The sequence below is a fragment of the Ips typographus genome, linkage group LG16, assembly GCF_016097725.1.
Source record: "Ips typographus isolate SLU linkage group LG16, UJ_Ityp_2.0, whole genome shotgun sequence".
Lineage (NCBI taxonomy): Eukaryota > Metazoa > Arthropoda > Insecta > Coleoptera > Curculionidae > Ips > Ips typographus.
The window spans coordinates 7946058-7964566 of NC_138437.1; the positions used below are offsets into that span (position 1 = coordinate 7946058).

Consider the following 18509-nt stretch of genomic DNA (forward strand, 5'->3'; position numbering starts at 1 on the left):
TTTTTTCACACACTTTTGGCTTCAATTCCAAGTGTCAATCAAATATTAATTGTCTTGAAAAATTTCCAGTCTTAATAATCCCCGGACATTGTGGGCCTAATTGGGGATTTGAGACGTGAAAAACATTTATTTTGTGCTTATGTAGGCTGCACTTAATCATCTACTTCCGATCAGGCAAACAAAAATTGACTCAGTTTTCATTTTTAGTTTTGTACCATTAATCTTATGACTTTGGTGTTATAAGATGCGTTGATGTGCATAAACAGTATTGCAGTTTTAGAACGGTAATTTTAGCAGCTGAGTAGAAAATGTTGTTGATGTTGAATAGGTCCAAGTTCAAAGCATGTTTGAACCGTGAATGTTCAGTCTTATTCAGTGCATATAATTTCTGTGTATGACAAATCAGGAACGTGGCTAATTGTATTAATAAGCCATCACACAATACATACAGTACATGACGTCCAATTCAAAAAACTAATATTAGATGTTTACTTTTGCTTTTCATAATGGGCCAAGTATTTTTGTCCGGAGTGATTCGATAGTCCATGCAGTTCAAAAGTTCGTGTGAATCATAACTTATTATTAAACCTTTTTAAAGTACAGGTGTTGAGACAGTACTCATTAAGTTGTTTATATACATTTAGTTACACAATCAAATTTGGACTTTTTGCAAACTGAGGCTTAATAAAACAATATGTCACTGGTTTAATTGAGTCGTACTTTTCTAAATTTAACTTTTTTAAAGTGGGCAACTTGTACTGCTGTTATACACCGATTTTGAGTCATCAGTAAACAGTTGAGTTCGCTTTCCATAAATCATAGTTTTACTAATTATTGGCGTAACAAGCGACTTACTGACAACATACTGGAATAATCGTAAGCCAAAAGATTGGGAAATGTTATATTTTTCGGGACGTGGTTTTAATTTAACTGGACCAAAAGTGATTTTATCTAAACCGATGACTCAAAACTACGTGAATAACATCCTCAGATTTTTAGTGATGTGGTTGATAATACCATTGCTGTTATTTATAAAAAGGTTCTTCTGTTAAAAAAATTTAAGATTTATATGTGATGCTCAAAAGTCATAGCAGGGACGTTAAAGCGACTGGACATTTTGGCGCATTTCCACTAATATACAAATATCAGTTGTGTCTTGTACATTAATCTTTTTATATAACTTGGTGCATGCCAAATATGAAACGCTTAAATATGAAAGCAAGATGTTGTTTTTGGATTCATAAACAACAAACACGTTATGTCTGAAAGATGACGTGAATGTAAGGCATTTATAAAGCTGATCCAAAGTTCGATACTTTTGAAATTCTGTTTGGTAAAGTGACTCAAACCAAAATGTTTCAATAGAGATCTAAATCTAAAATCAAATTAAAAAATTGAATGGTGTTACATGTTGTTCGTCAATTCAGAGAGATATTTAGGTAGCTGATGTCACTATGCTTAACAAGTTTTCATGTGGTGTGTATAGCTGATGCTCTGTTCATTATAAGTTCGCTGCAGAACACTTGGCACAATAGCTTCTAGTCATTAATGAATATTTTTCCAGCTAATTTTTTTTCTGATTAGGTATATTATGATAGCTAAGTACTATACTAAAATAATATTTTGGAATTTTTTTATCTGCATGACGTTATGGAGTAGGAAGGGTATAAAACATATAGAACACTTCAATAGAAATGAAATATGAAGCCCTGTTTCTTAATAAGAAAATACCAAACTGGATAACCAAAATCACATCCTTATTACGGTTTGCAATATTGACGAGTTCCAGAACAATATTATCGAAACCATGAGGATGCTTACATAAAAAGTTATTTTTAAGAAATCTTATTAAAGCCATTAGTTCAAAAACATGTCTTAAAAAAAATCGTTTGGGATAAAGGTTATTTATTTGCAGAGAGAAACTTGGCGTCAAATTTTTGTTTTGAATAACAAATAAGTAACCCAAACGTTGAACAAACAGGCGAAAGGTTCTAAAATAAGTGGAGGTCAGAATGTTTTCGAATCTCACTCAGATCGCATTTAAGAAGGTAAATCTTTATCAGGTTGATTAAATAAATCGGCGCGGAAAAAAATTGTAATATAGGCGTAGCTTGAACTGTAAAATGGTAATACTCGGTAATTTCGTTCGAAAATATTTGGCAAACACTCAGTATTTTATTACCAGCTGTGAATATATATTTATCTAAAACTGAAATTCGGAGAGATTTTGAAGGTATTGTTACATAATATTTTTCACATAATTTTTAGACAGAAATAGAACGACAACTCATTGGGAATGTTGAATTCTTTACGGTCTTATTTTTTATTTTAGAGTCGTAGACTTTATGCTGTGGAACAGTTTTGAATAAATCTGACTCAGTATAATTATTGAAGCATGCCAATATTAATCATTGTCATTCCTTATGTACCACATCACGGTTCAATGAAACTGACCCATAACTGATTGATGCTATATGGAATTTGGCAACCACTAATTCGAAAAACAAACGTAATATAAGTACCTAAGGTGATATATTTTTGCTCTGAAACGAAGCAGGTTGGATTCAAATAAACAAGGTCTACTTTTGAAGAATCCACCTGCCTTTTAAATCTTTTTATTGTAAACTTTTCGACAAGGAAAATAAATTTTCTTAGCTACTTCATTACGTTCAGTGAAGAATCAATCGTTCTCCGTGGGATTTTATTGAGAACAGTTGCGCTACCAGTTCCAAGTATCGCATAAATTCTTATTAAAAATAAAATTTCGAGATTTCCAAAGCTCCAGAAAAATATTTTCGAATAAGCCGCCTGTCATAGCCTAACTCCAAACTGCTAACACAGTGGCCAGTTTAAATATAGCTGGCGATCTAATTTAAGAACCACATATCGACCCACTGAAATAACTTACCCACGCCCCCGTATACTGGCGATTTCGATCGTACTTCTATCTGGCTGTCATAATCTTCTTCAAATTTATAATTTAATAATCGTTTTAATTTTTAAACGATTATAACACAGTATCCTGTGTTAATAAAATGCTAAAAAGAGCCAAAAAACATTTATTTAAAAAATGACAAATGATCAAGTTTTGCTTAATATCCAATACCTAGCCAGGACCTTGTTAATAAACAAGTTAATAAAATGGCGATTGTTATAAATAATACGGTTTAAATATTAAGGTAGGAATGTGCCTGAACACAATAAATATATGTAGGCAGCACTGAAAAACCAAAATTGCAATTTCCTATGATTTGAGTTGCGTGCATGACAAATCAATTTCATTTTCAGTTATTCACGTATTTCCTGTCCTTTTTATCCATAATAATAATCTTTAGCTAAAATAAGTGGCCACCTACCCATACTAACAATTTTTGGCAAATATCCGTTAAAAACATCATTTGTTCATAAAAGTGATTAAAGCACCGCATTCTCACCTACCATGATGAAATTTCGTCCGCAAAATGTCTTCTTTTATATCACACTATAAAATGACGTTTAATTGGACAATAAAACCGATGGCGCAAACTGTCCCGAGATCTTGCGCAATTATGCTTGAAAATAATATCGAGATGAAAACAAGCTGCAATTCGGGGCCAAGGATTCCAGCTTTCAGCAGCTTAAATCGTCTAATATTAGTTGCTGGAAATGTGATTATTAATGTACTTTTTAAAGTGATCAGTTGGATTATCTTGTGTTCGGCCCAATCCAGGACAGCAACTGAATATGGCGTGACCGAAGTTTTTAGGAATGGAATTAAAATAGTAATCGATAAATCAACATTGCTCTTTAATACCTATACATAACATTTTAAATCCTAGATCTGTTTCCAAGTTTTTGGTTGTTTCAAAGGCGATTTTTAAACATATTTTTAGCTTAAAATGAATACGATATATTTTTTTGCCTTGATTTAGTGAGGTGCTTGCGAGCCAATAAAATACATCAAGCAATCTGAACATCATCACCTCTCATCTCCTGTTTATTTATGCATTTTGTTTATCTTTAATCAATTTTCCTATAAATTTTGCATCAAAGAAATTAACCAACCTCTAAGTCTTCTCTCTCAATGTTATGAATAAAACCTTTTGGTGAATGAACTCGACCCACTCCAGTTCCACAGGATTTCTTATGGAATACTAACACATTTACATAAAATCCTAGTTTTATGCGACCCGTGTTTATTAGATTGGACTATTTAGACGCCCATGAACGTTGCCAATTTACCGCTCTCCTTACGCACACTCAAGGTGTCGAATAGCTAAGGACAGTGGCGGACCTCAAAACATTTTGGTATGAATGTCACAGATTTACATCCACTCAAATAAACCAGCAATCAAGGACAACACTTGTGCAGGTGTTGACTGAGTATTTGGCATACACTTTCGTGTCTTTGGCTCCAGCACCGACAGAAACTCATCGGACTTCCAACCAGAATTAACTCCCCATATTAACGTTAATAATGAATTAATCAACCGTATGCCAATTATGAAGTGTGTACTACATCAAAATGTATTTTAAATTACTTTGAGGGATTGTTAGGAGTATTTTTTTTATAGACCCACCACCACAGTGGCAAGTTGTAGTTACGGCAGATTTCAAATAAAACTAAGTTCGGTTATTACAACTCATGATTACTAAATACATAAAAATAAGTTGATGACAACGATTTGCTGCTTTTTCATGTTTGAATTCAATTTAATCAGCTTTAGGTTACGTTCCGACATGGCCTTTTGTATTCCTTCCATCCATATGTCGTTCCCCTTTTCCTTCTTTGTGTAGGGGTCCATTTGAGAATTTGTTTGGGTATTCGTGTGTCATCCATTCGTTGAACGTGCCCGTAGGTGTTTTTGTTCTTCAGAAATGCATTTTGACCAAAAAATGCAGTTTAGGCATCCTATTACTCTTTCCTGTGATAATTCTCCCTTCGGTATTCGTATGTAAGTCACCTCTGTCGTTTCCAATGCATAGGTATTTCGTTTTTGAGTCTCCATTCCTCAAACTCTTTAAAGAACCTTCTAAAAGTCCTCTTTGTCTTGGGCAACAACAACTTGATCATCATATGATTGTATTTTCATTTATGTATTATGTATTTCCTTAGGACTTCATTGAGGTATATCTTAAATAGGGTGGGAGATAAGCAGCAGCATTGTCTCAGACCTTTGGTGACTGGAAAGCTGTCCGACAATTCACCCTTCAGCTTAACCCTGGTGGTTGATTGATCATAAAGTTGCCTTATGGCTGTTATTAGGGTATTACTTATTTTGACGGTACCATGGATGAAGCAATAAGGGACCGAAACATCCAGAGACGTAGAGCTATCAACCTTCTAAACAGTGTACTATGGGACAAAAGCAAATAAACACCGAATATATAATAGAATCATCAAAAACATAGTCACAGTCGGAAAGAATCCGAAATGAACGTATTCAAGAAACTATGAATGTCAGACATACAATAGTAGAGGACATACACGTAGCGCAACAGAATGGTATGGACACGTCCAGAGGAGGAGAAGAAAAAGAGAAAAGCTGGAGAGAGGGCATCATTACACAAGTTTGAGAAAGAGAATTGGAAGAAGACCTGTAGATGAACAGGGACTTTGAGACGGTTCCATTACTTGCCATAGTTTTTGCACTGATGGGTATCATATGCTTTTGTAAGGCCTACAAATAGAAGCCATTTCTGGCGACTTTCTTTCCGTTCAGCTGGGCACAAAACAACTGCGTAAAGTGACACATGTGACAAATGATGAATTTAATTACCGTAAAAGTAAGCCAAAAGCGGCTTTGATTAAAACATCTGATGAATGATTAGATATGATTATGCCATAGGTAGGCTGGCAAGCATAAAGTGGCAACAGGACAAACAGTTGCTTCGTCCCAACTATCTTCGATGATTTCAGTTGAAAAGTGAAAAAACTTTCCTTCTGGATAACTTTTAAATCGTAACAGCAAAATACATGCAGTACAAAAAGAATGCATAAAATCCACACACTGAAGTTGAGGTAATTTTGCTGATCTGTACCGTAATAACTTGGGGGGTGATTCTCGCAAGATATGGTAAGGATGCTGCTTTATCAACCAAGGTGGAGTAAGCAAAAATAGAAGGTTAGAGGACAATAAAGTAGCGTCTGAATGAAACATAAATAGCTCGGTACGCCTCTGAAAAACGATAGTAAATCCTATTGGAACAGTATCGAGTTGAGAATAAGCGAGATGTTTGCAAGCACAAGGCGCTTAGGCCTGCAGCTACAGCAACAGCATCAGCTAGCACGTCTGTCTATTCATTTCGTCTCCACGATTACTGTCGTCTTTACTCGAATCGTGCCCCCCTATATGGTTTGGCATAGATCGCGCCTGTATAAAATTACATCTCTTTTTCTCCGCTCCCTTCTAAAAATACCACAGCCTACGGTTATTTTCAGAGAATTGTATACAATTTTTCTTTTAATGAGATAACCTTATTTACTTTGTTCCAATTCTACGATAAACTGAAAATAGTTCTTAGATTAATTCGCAGCGCCAGGAGGAATATTGGGATCGATTGGCTAATTCGATAATTAATCGTATGGGACAAAAACGATAATAACAAATAATAATTTGCAATTTGGACGCTAACGAACTATGCTAATTAATATATATGAGACGCAGGTGCCTGGAATGTTTAAAACCGACTGGTACAGGTACAGTTTCCTCTATAGAAAGGAGTACCGTTTCGGACGGTCGCTTGAGCAAAAGTAGATTTTCATTCACTAAAGTACTTGGTGAATTTTCTCTGGATGAATCATAAAAAGCTGAGCGAAAGAGGCTTAACAGTCAGTGGTGGGAAATCTCAAAAAGTTGGAGTTTTGCAAGGTTTTTTGAATCCGGCGCCGGGACGGGCGTCGTTTTGGGAGGGGACTTGGCGGGGGGCGTCGTTACGTTTTGGTTTAGATCCGAAGTGCACATTGGACTCCTTTAGTCAGTGCTTTGGAGGCCACCAAGCAAACTTAAAGTTAGACGAACGACTCGACGACGCGCCGTACGACGGGACGACGAAGTACCACGCGATACGCGAAGTGTGTGCAGTGAAGTGACGACCCTCTTTTTCTTACCCTTGCGAGAAGTAAGTTGGACGTGTGTTAGTGAAGCGTAAGTGCCAATCTAGTGAACTTTATGCTCAATTTGGGGAAATACTCGCGTTACCGTTTGCAAATCTAGATCCGCAGTTACGCTGTAACACACTCTTCCTAGTGCAGATCTGATCAGTGTCTCACCAGCCCTATGATTTTTAGGGCAGGGTTAACGTCAATGATATCAGAATAACACAAAGAAATTAGCATGGGAGTGGCGGAGGATTTCGCTCCCAGCTTCACTCAGAAGCCGCAACTGAGGCAGGAAGATGATGGGAATAAACTCGTCTTCGAATGCCAGTTGCTTGCTTCACCAAAACCAGATATACAATGGTACCGAAGCGACACACTTCTCTCAGAAGACAGCAGAACCAACTTTAAAATTCAACCCATAGGAACGAATAAATTTCTTGTAGTGTTAGAATTAGACGATGTTATTGAAACAGATGCGGGACTTTACAAAGTCAAAGCGAAAAACACCATGGGAGAAGTCGCAGCTTCCATCAACCTCAATTTTAGCCGTAAGTAAATTTGTATCTAAACTCCACCAACCCCAATTCTACCAAAATTGATTCCCTAAATAATGTCGGGTTTTTCTTTTCAGCTATGGATGAACCCAAAGAAAAGTAAGTTACCCTTCACAAAACGTCCAACTATCCAGTCAAATAGAACAGTACAAAATTAATTTAAAATAAATCTTATAGACAAATTGACGGTCTTGCACCAACTTTCGCTAAGAAACCAGCGATTCGACAAGAGGAAGATGGTAAAAAACTGCTTTTCGAATGTCGAATCCAAGCTGATCCACGTCCAGTCGTCAATTGGTTCCATAACAACAACCCTGTCAAAGAAACACCCCGTCATAAGGTACAAAAATGTGAATCGTAGCTCGTCTCTATTATATGTACCCGTGCAATTCTGTTATTTCCACTATTTAAATTACTATGGCAGTGGAGTTAATGGACTATAATAGTATAATTTTTTTCTTTCCCACCGAAACTATTTTTTATGCTAAATGTCACACCCACCCACACGGTTTGAGATCTTCCACAAATATTTACATTTTCATAATTTAAGATCAATTTTCAATATCACCCAGTGACGTCAGCTCTAACACGTTTGGCGGTTATGTAAATATATCCAATCTTCAAAACAAAATCAACTTTGTCTGTTTATAATAATTTTAGTTTTCAATATTTTTCCAAAGAAGTTACGGAGCATCAGGCTATTAGATTGTTTTGATGATCGATTTAAGAATCTCAGAAATAGAGCCATGTACGTTTAAGAAAACTGAATGGAGCTTTTCCAAAAAGTAAATTTAAAACATTTAGAGAGATATGGATGTGCAAATCAAGCCTTGTCCCTAATAGTGGCCTCCTTATGTTGACATCTGCGCATGCGTTTTTCAATTTTGGTCCTTGGCTTTAAAGAGTCCTTATTGTACTTCGGTTATTTCCGTATCATATTCGGCGATTTTCGTTTCAATTCTCTGGTTAGAATTTAAAATGACAACTCAACCTTATAGTTGACATCTCCATAGTACTATAAAATTATATAAACACTGCCTGACCTTTTTTTACCTTTACAGCCTGGATTAAAAAGCAGTGACTAAAGTTTTCTACCATATCTCTCTATTGAATTATCAAACGTTAATTTGTTATATTTTTTAAATTGTTATTTATTGATCAATTCTCCGTAACTTTCATTGTCAAGTTATAATGGAATCAGGTAAGATATATTGCTAGGTTGTATACTATATATTATTTTTTTATTAGGTGTGTTTAGTAGGATTATGACACTAAATATATATGGCAGCATGATCCTCAATAACATACATATTGAATGAAATTGGTCGTCAATGTATTTCTAAAAGAACGTTTGTTAACAAACTCATATACACGGTTTTTGGGTCTTTAGTACTGATCTAAATCTAAATTATGTATTGAATATCGATCGCTGGTAACCCAACGTTATGACACTTTACTGGAGGATACTACAAATTATGTAATACGGGACTAACACAAATATGTCAAAATTTGACGTTAATTGAATACACTCAAAATAAGTATAGTAAAACCAAAGAATAGCTATTTAACAAGGAGACAGTTGAAAAGAGAAAGCGAATTAGAGAGAGATAGACTTTCCCTACCACACACAAACAATCAAAAGAGACAATCGAGGGATATCGGCTTTGATCGTTAATTATCAGGAGTTTCATTGGTTGGTCATTCAGGTTGTTAAATAACGTTGCCATATCTCAGACCAGATCAAATATTTATTTTAAAACATCAGTTTAAAGTTAATAATAGTTAATAAGAATTGATGTATTCCAATGATTAAGAGACAAACTTAAAACACTGACTCAAAAAAAGTAATTAATGATTATAAGAAATTAGTTTATATTTGATCCTGAAAATTGGATGCAATTTTTATTTCAAAATAAAATAAGAGACAACCGGCAACATGTTGCCCACCATAGGCAAAGTCTGTTCCTGCAATTTGAAAAACTTTATTTTCTTCTTCAATCAACTAAAATCAAAGTTTGAACCACCGTGCACCCTGTGAATTTTACTATTTGATAACTGTAACATCTAATAAACAACGGTGAAGGAAGATTACAATATGTCATCATACGATATACGATTTTACTCGTAATATTTTCCTTCTAGAAGCAGAGGTGTTGGAATTATTAGTCCACTGGAAATGTTTATGTAAAAAGGTATTTTTCAATGTATCAATTTAAATAATGGAACGTCAGGTAGGGTGATGTTTTGCGTGTCTATATTTAGTGAAAGTTATCCAAGGCCACATTCGTTTTCACGCTCCATGGAGCGAGCTGAGCTTTTTTGACGTCACAATGACGTAATTTGACAGTTGCTCAAATTACAGTTTTGCTAAATTACGTCATCGTGAGGTCAAAAACGCTCTGCTCGCTCCATGGAGCTTGAAAACGAATCCGGCCCAAAATACAGAATAATTTACAAGGTGTATGGAAAGATAACTTTCAAGAGATACAACTTCAGTTCTGGAAGAACAATGAAAACTGTTGTGTGTTTATTGTGATTTATCATAGAAAATATGGAGTAGGTGGATCATATTAAGCTGAGCTGATTAAAGGGGATTTATGTTATTAATGTTGGTTAGTCCCTAGTGGTGGATTAAAAATGAAGAAAAAAATTCCGTTTCAGTTGAGGATAGACAAAGATGGACATTCATACTTTGCAACCCTTGAAATAATTAATGTCACGGTTGAGGATGCTGGCAAATACAAGGTCACTGCAAAGAATGAACTGGGAGAAAGTAACGCGACTATAAGCCTCAACTTTGACAGTAAGTTAAATGTGGTGTGTCTTCCCTGCTTTGTGTGTCCTAATCGCAGTTGAAACTTGTTGATTCTTTCAACCCTAATACCCATCGCAAAGCTCGGATAATAACCAGTCAGAAGCTTATCAAAATCGGCTTCTAACAGAGTGTTCCTAAATTAGTGCTTTTGCCTGTACTTGTCAGGTCTCGCATTAAGGGAAAGTTAGTCCTTACCTTGAAACAATAAACAACTTGCCCCAAACACCCTAAAACAGAAAAAAACGCCACTCTGTCGTAACAAGAACCCCAAAAACTGTCTCCAATCCAGTCCCAAATGACGGCATCAGCAGCTAAGGACAAGTAAGTCAGCACTCGTGCACAGTACAATGGACTAACCGACGCTTAATCTCAGCTCAGCTTTTAATTTGCAGTTTTAACATCCCATTTCTAATCAATGTACATTAAAAATCCAATCCGTTTGTGTGAGTTCAAGCTTAGATTAGATGAAATTTGACTATGCAGAGCGATCCAGAGCGTCGCCCTTGTGGATCGGAGCGTTATTCTGTTTCTAGGCCTAACTCGAGGTTCCGCCCCAACCACCCGCACCATCAACACTTGTACTATTTAACATTTATAACTATCAACGGCCATGTTCTTGCAAAATGTGACACATGTATTTCAGAGTTGTTAGTACACCATATATTTATTTATTTATTTATTTATATCACTTTAACACAGTTGAGCGTAACGTAACGATTAAAAGCTGAGCTTGTCCTTTCGGTGAGCGTTGTAAGTTGCGCGAGTTGCTGGCTGTCCTGTGTTACGATAGCCAGTTTAGAAGGGTTTATGCATTAGGCGATGAAGCTCCAGTGCCTGAGCAAGAGGGCATTAAGCCAACGTTCACGGAGCGTCCGGTCATCCGGCAGACGGACGACGGTTCTACCATCTTATTCGAATGCCGGTGCGTCGGAGTCCCGAAACCTGAGGTCCAGTGGTACGTATAAAGACAAAGAGTCGATTACGTCCGGATACTGACGGAACCGCGGCTACTCAGGTACCACGGCAAAGAGGAAATCACCGAGGATAGCGGTCGGTACGCTTTATCTATGGAACTGGACCAAAAACTTTACTATTTGGCCAGGTTGGAGATCAGCAGCGTTAGGAAGACTGACTCGGGCGAGTATCGCGCCGTGGCGAGGAATAAGTACGGTACGGCGGTGGCGACTATCAACTTAAACTTCGAGAGTAATGAAAAGCCAAAGTAAGAGAGTATGAGTGAGTTGTTTTGGTTTCTGAAGGTGATTAGCCTTAATCTTTCGTAGAATTCCCGACGGAAAGGCGCCCCGCTTTCCTAAGAAACCAACAATACGCCAAGAAGGGGACGTACTTATAATGGAGTGCCTCTTAGAGGCAAATCCAGATCCGGATATCACTTGGTTCCAAAGTGAAAAAAGCATTGCGGACAGTCCTCGAGTCCGCATGCTTCGGAAAACTACGACTAAAGATACATATCTTCTAACTTTAGAAATAGCAAATCCGACCCGTTTAGATGGCGGGAATTATCGATGTAACGCTTTCAATTTGTACGGCGAAAGCAACGCCAATATCGCGCTTAATTTCCAAGGTAGGCTGCCATACAAGCAGTCGTATCGTACCGTATCTGTATTTTATATGTATGTGAAACGTCTCAATTCCGTTACTGATTGTATTTTCCAATTTATGTTCCAGTTCCGTCAACACTCTGTCTTCGACCTGTGTACTGTCATTTTGCATGAGCATGGCCTTTTGATTTAAAAGCCAGTCTCTAGCCTAGTCATAACGTATTTTTGCGTGCGTGTTACAGGTGGCGACGATGCCGCAGGTTTTGCGCCTTCGTTCATCGAGAAACCGAAAATTATCCCGAACGAAACCGGGACGCTTATTACCATGAAATGTAAATGCAAAGCGAAACCCAAACCTGAGGTCACGTGGTTTCGTGGAACCACGGTCGTTAAGGAATCGTCTAAGACAACGCTTCGAGTCGTAGATGTTGAAGAAGACATTTACGAGTTAGTGCTTGAAATTAAGGTACCCATCGTCCCACAGCCATTCTCACTCCTTTGAAAACCACCCAATTTCTGTTTGTTATAGGACCCTTCCGCCCCTGACGGTGGCACCTACAGATGCCACGTCAAAAACGAATTTGGTGAAAGCAACGCCAATCTCAACCTAAATATCGAAGCGGAACCCGAACCCGAAGGAGATGGCCCAACTTTTGTCGAAAAACCTAGAATTACCTCCCACCAGGGTGGTAAACTAGTAGTAATGGAATGTAAAGTGCGATCCGATCCCAAACCTACCATTGTATGGTATCGTGAAGGGCAACAAGTAACCGAATCCAGCAAAATAAAAATCAGCTTCGAGAAAGTTGAAGAAAACGTTTATTACATAAAACTCGAACTTAAAGACCCTGGAATTGAAGATTCCGGTCTGTACAAGTGCAACATTAAAAACACTTATGGTGAACTAAACGCCAATCTAACGCTTAACATCGAAATCATCCCAGTCATCAAGGAGAAACCTAAAGTCATCAAAATCATCAAAAAGAAAACTGTTATTGTTGAATGCAAAGTTCTTAGCAAGTTTGCACCTGACTGCACTTGGTTTAAGGAAGACAATGCTGTTAAAGAAGACACTAGGCATCAAGTGCAAGTTGAACAAGTGAAAGACGGTGAATTTGCTGTCAAACTTGAAATTTCCGATGTACAGAAAACCGACAAAGGTTTGTACAAACTGGTGGCTAAAAACGAAAAAGGTGAAGCCACCTCTCAAACCGTTGAAGTCACAGAATTACCACCCGATGAGAAACCTAAAGGAGAAAAACCTAAACTCACCAAACTAACTAATATTGTAAGTCTACTAAAACCTAACCTTTCCATTCTACTAACACCTTAATTTTTTAGACAATTGAAGAAGGCAAGTCTGCAGACTTTATCTCTTCATTAAAAGTCGAAGACAAAACAGTCACAATTATTTGGTACAGAGAAACTACAGTGATCAGAGAATCCACTGACACCAAAATCACTTTTGATGGGACCGTAACGCGATTAAGCATCACCAAATGCAAAACCACACACTCAGGAACCTACAAAGTGGTGGCTAAAAACGAATTTGGTGAAGACGAAGCCATTGCAGTCCTCACTGTCAAAAAGAAGAAAGATGAGGAAGAGGTAATTGTTATTTTAATTTATTACCTTAAATTAAGCATAACTTGAACATATTTGTTAAACGTATTTTTGTCTGTTTCTTTTTATTAAACACACTACACAACACACACATTAAAGGAGGATGAAGAAAGTGAGGAGGAAGAACAACAGCTAAACATTCAAATTAAAAAACCTGAGAGTGAACCTGAGGAATCAGAGGTATTAAGGACTTTTGGTTTTGCTCTTTACATACAAACTTAACACCAACCACGATTTTTTAACTATTTTGACTTTCTCTATTCTGTTTTCTTTACATAAATTTCACTTCTGTTAACATTTTTACTGAAATTATATGGCTAGGAGGTAATTAAAATATGAATATATTGTAGGAAGAGGAAGAAGAGCAGGAGCAAAAGAAGGTAGAGGAAAAGAAAAAGGTAGAAGAAAAGAAGGAGGAGAAGAAAGAGGAGAAAAAGGTTGAGAAAAAAGTTGAAAAGAAAACTGTAGAGAAAAAAGCTGAAGAGAAAAAAGAAGAAACCAAAGTTCTTCAAAAGGTAAGGTGTATTATAATCAGAGTTTTTATGTTGTTATTGTCTTGGTTACTCATACATAGAAGGCGGAGGTAAAGAAAGTCAACGATGTAGCCAAAAAAGAGGAGAAAAAAGTTGAGGTTAGTATATACGTTATTGTCACAAATGTAATTGTCTAAATGTTACGTTTTTCGTCTTATGTATGTGTAGGAAACCAAAACTGAGGAAAAGAAAGGCCTAAAACGGTCATCAATACAAAAGGTAAGTGTAATATACCTAAAGGTTAAAACGTGCAAATAAATATAAGTTTAAATAATAAAAGGTTGAAAAAACTGAGTCACGAAGGAGCTCAATCGTGGAAACTAAAGAAGAAATTACTAAAGATAATGACAAAACATCCAGTCGCAGATCTTCCATTGTTACTACAAAAACTTCAGAAGAAGAAACTAAAACTGAATCTAGACGTTCTTCTATAGCTGAAGATAAAAAGAAGAAAGTTACTTTAGGTTCTAAAAAACTAGAATCCACTCCAGAAGCGGTAAGTTACCTAAATGTCTATAATACCTTTCAATGTCTTAGTACGTTCAAGCCCTTGTGCTAAAAAGTGACTAATTTTTGTACAGAAAACACCAACAACACCCACAAATAACGTAGACGACATTTTCGCGAAAAAAACCGAACCGGCCGCTAAAAAACCCGAACCAGAAAAACTCAAATCACCACCCCCTAAAGAAACGGCTAAAACGACACCAGCCCCAAAAATCAAATCACCTCCTCCTAGCGAGCCAACCCCTAAACCAGAACCACCCAAACCAGAGACTAAAACACCTTCTGCAACTACAAAACCCACTCCCGAAAAGAAACCGGAACCAGCTAAAATTGAGGAACCGGCACCCGATTTAAGTAAAACACGCGGCTCACTTAAGAAGGTATATCTTTGACATACAATTTAACACACATATTTGTTTTAATGCACTTTGTGTTTAATCAGCACTTTAATGCTTTGATGTAGTACAGTATAAAATTTGTTAATGAATGACCTCCACTTTATAACTGCCTTTTGCTTACAACAAATACAATCTTGTATTTAGATATAGTATTCAAGAACTCCCATCCATGGTCAATTTATTTATGAAATGATTCAAATAATAAACATGAAAAATTAGGCAAACACAATTGTTTGAAAACTCTCCTTCGTCATCTATCTAATTTCACATTTTGTTATACACTAATGTAATTTGAATTGTACTTCCTTCATCTGAACTAAGTTTTTGATTTCATTTATTACTTATCTATTAATTATATTAATAATCTCAATTTTATTAACGTGATCACTGTGTTCATGCGTTAAACTATTTAGATTATTAATCTCTCAATCACAAACTTGCTAATTCGCTATTTTTATATCACCATTAGTGTGTAGTGCTTGTGTTTCCGTCACTTTACTACCATCATGAAATAAAACTAAATTGTATTTTGTTCCCTTTCTATGTCTTCGTTGGATTCCCTTCTTGATGTTCTCCCATTGTGATGTCTTTGTGTTCGTCAGACTGAAGTCAAAACTGAAGCTGCCCCTAAGGTAAGTTCCACAATTATATTAACTAATTAAGTTTTAAATGATGAAATGGAGATAACAAAATTATATGGAAATTCTTGCGATTATATAGACCGAGAAACCTAAAAGAACCGTTCTCCCTAAAGTTGAAGCTCAGCAAGGTAGCTTCAAGGATATTCAGTTAAAGCGTGTAGAGAAAAAAGAGGTTAAAACTGCAGAACAAGCTAAAATTGAAGCTGATTTAAAGGTAACAGCGTTGTAGAGTCAACGCTACTTGAACACTCTTCCACTTTCTCTTTCTACGTGTCTAATTCTTCTTCTGTCTAGGACAACACTTTCTTCTGTCCAATATATGTCTATTCTGGTACTAACCAAACTATATTCTATTTTTACTGTCCAATAACCAACTATTCTTCTTTGATTTGTTTGGTATTTAAATGATTGGGGATATAAACTAGATTATTTGTTGACAGCAAGTAGAAACGAAAAAACTGGAAAAAGCCACAGCTCAAAAAGGAAAAAAGAAAGAGCAATTTGACGTGAACGCCTGGGAAAACATTCCAGACTATGATAGGCCAGTTTTAGAAACATTTACCCCTCATGACAAACCTGATTATGCAGGAAGAGACAAAACCAAATTGTCGAAGGTACTTTTGGCTTCGCTTTGCATTATCCGCTTTAAACCGCTTTGGCTACGCAATATCTTAGTAATATGGTTATTAAAACTAAATTAAATTAAATTAGGACAAGCCACAATTGGCAACTGAAGGCAAAGAAAAACCTGCCCTATCAGCTGAACAAAAGGCAGTCCCTACGGTTCCTCAAATTAAAACCCCTGAAGCACCAAAAATTGAAGTTGTACCTGAAAGAGCTCCAGAACCTAGAAAAAAATCTTTGGAACCTACACCTGGTTTAGGTTCAGGTAGCAGACGTGGTTCTTTAATCCCTCCAGAAGCTATAGGCAGACGAGCTAGTATTATTATCTCAGATGAGGTAAGTTACTCTCTATCTCTAGAAGGTTCTATACATAGGTAAAACAAATTGGATATAGTCTCCAGTATTGTACAGAATTAGCTAGTGTCCTGTCTAAGCTGTGATGTCCCGAATTATGTCACATGTCTTTAAATTTTGTGTCTTTAGGAACATAGAAAGCTCCGACCTGGAGAGGTGTTAGATGATAAAAAGGTAAACCTTAAGAACGTGGTGTACGTCACACAAGCCTGGAAATGCCGTCTAAATCTGTTAACTTATTATAACCCAATTGGATTGAATTTCAAGACGTTCACTCAACCGCAGTAGCGTGTTGAAGTTCTTTAAAGTCCAAAATTTCTATTAATGCACTTTAAGCACCTACAAAGAGATTTTAATTTGAAATTTCTTTGTAATGCTTCCGTAACTTTTAAGTATGCACGTATATGCACGAAGTGACAACACACTCTATAGCACTAGCTGGCAAGCCATCACTCTATACAATTTTAATTATATTTATTGAGTTGCAAGAGTATTACACTCAATATATTCTTCCACTTATTGTTTTACCTGTATATTTTGTTTAGTTATTACTATTGTCATTATTTTTTTAATACTTTTCCACAGGGAGGAAAATTACGTCCTGGGGAAGTCCTAGATCCAAAGGTGAGGTTTGTGTTTACAAACACAAAGCTGGCCTTTTGGTTTGGTATATGAGATTCCTATACCTAACACGTTTTGGTTTTAGTTTAATTGCTTATTTACAACCCTCCTTTTAATTTTTCTTTTTTTTTTCTTTAAAGCCGAAATCATTACGTCCTGGGGAATTGTCATCTTCTGATAAACAGGTTAGAGGGATGAAATAAATGTAGATTTTATTTTTGAAACGGTCAATAATATTTCAATGTCTGTGTCTAACGAATATTTTAGATTCTATGACGACCATATTTATAGATTTTCTTGTTGGAATTTTTAGTAACATTACATGTGGGATTTAAAAATGTAAATAATACTTTTCTGTATATAGTTTTAGAAAATCGTATCTAATATTTTTTGTCACTAGCCCTTTATAGTTTTCACCTTGTTTTTTTGTTTATTTTGTTTGTTTGGGTTTTTTGTTGTCGAGACTTTCTGATAAAAGCTACATAACCTGACAGCCACTCACTAAATCTATCAGGTTATGTAACTGTGCAGAATTTTACTTCCAGTCTCGTAATACTTTGCCTTTCAGTAGTTAGTTTTGTTTTTGAGTTTTCTAAGAAGGAATTTTGATTTTCTGTAGTGTAAATACTCGCAATTAACCTGTTAACTTTTATGCTTGGAAACGCTTAAATGCTTCAATGCTTTATTTGTTTAATTTAAACTTTACAGCAAAAACCAAGCGTATGCTAAAATACACTTGGTTAAGTGGTAATGGAGGCAATTAACTAACAAACTACACATACATATACGAATATATACAGGGTGTGCTATTTTGTGTTTATCGATTATTATTACGGTTTGGTTTAATCGGCTTATTGATTATCCTAAACCGGTATATTTCTGGATTGGAACTAGCCTAATATAATGTTACTTAAATTTTGTTTTCCTAAAATTGAACTTAATTTAAGCCTCTTATAGAATTATGTAAAAGCTATTTAACCAACTTTTTATATACACCACCACACTTTATAATCAAACTACCTATACAGAGTGTCTCAAAATTACGTCAAATATAATTTTTCATTTTGGTTTGGTTCTTGATCCTGAACTGGTTGGAATTGATACAACAGTTTAGAATCGAATACTTATACATTGTTCTTTCTCAAGCTTCCTGAGTAAACCACCCAATACATACACAACCATATAACCAATTAGAT

The 18509-nt window shown here is 36.1% G+C and overlaps 1 protein-coding gene across 12 annotated transcripts in view; it reads left to right on the plus strand.

Annotated features, from left to right (window-relative positions):
* Nucleotides 1-6942: 6942 nt before the first annotated feature.
* The window catches only part of bt (projectin protein bent), a 39898-nt gene continuing 28331 nt past the window's right edge, over nt 6943-18509 (plus strand). For 2 of the 12 annotated variants that reach the window (XM_081994189.1, XM_081994198.1), the window contains exons 1-22: nt 6943-7101; nt 7271-7629; nt 7713-7734; nt 7813-7975; nt 10297-10438; nt 11267-11405; nt 11466-11672; nt 11734-12035; nt 12255-12478; nt 12542-13300; nt 13354-13620; nt 13735-13815; nt 13986-14150; nt 14210-14266; nt 14337-14387; nt 14449-14664; nt 14750-15055; nt 15676-15705; nt 15794-15928; nt 16155-16328; nt 16426-16674; nt 17454-17498. In XM_081994189.1, coding sequence (XP_081850315.1) covers nt 7317-7629; nt 7713-7734; nt 7813-7975; nt 10297-10438; nt 11267-11405; nt 11466-11672; nt 11734-12035; nt 12255-12478; nt 12542-13300; nt 13354-13620; nt 13735-13815; nt 13986-14150; nt 14210-14266; nt 14337-14387; nt 14449-14664; nt 14750-15055; nt 15676-15705; nt 15794-15928; nt 16155-16328; nt 16426-16674; nt 17454-17498 — 4047 coding nt within the window. In that variant the 5' untranslated portion in view covers nt 6943-7101; nt 7271-7316. Of the gene's footprint in view, nt 7102-7270; nt 7630-7712; nt 7735-7812; nt 7976-10296; nt 10439-11266; nt 11406-11465; nt 11673-11733; nt 12036-12254; nt 12479-12541; nt 13301-13353; nt 13621-13734; nt 13816-13985; nt 14151-14209; nt 14267-14336; nt 14388-14448; nt 14665-14749; nt 15056-15675; nt 15706-15793; nt 15929-16154; nt 16329-16425; nt 16675-16821; nt 16867-17277; nt 17317-17453; nt 17499-18509 lie in introns of those variants that run through there. The other 10 variants (XM_081994190.1, XM_081994192.1, XM_081994200.1 and 7 more) reach the window with 10 other exon arrangements.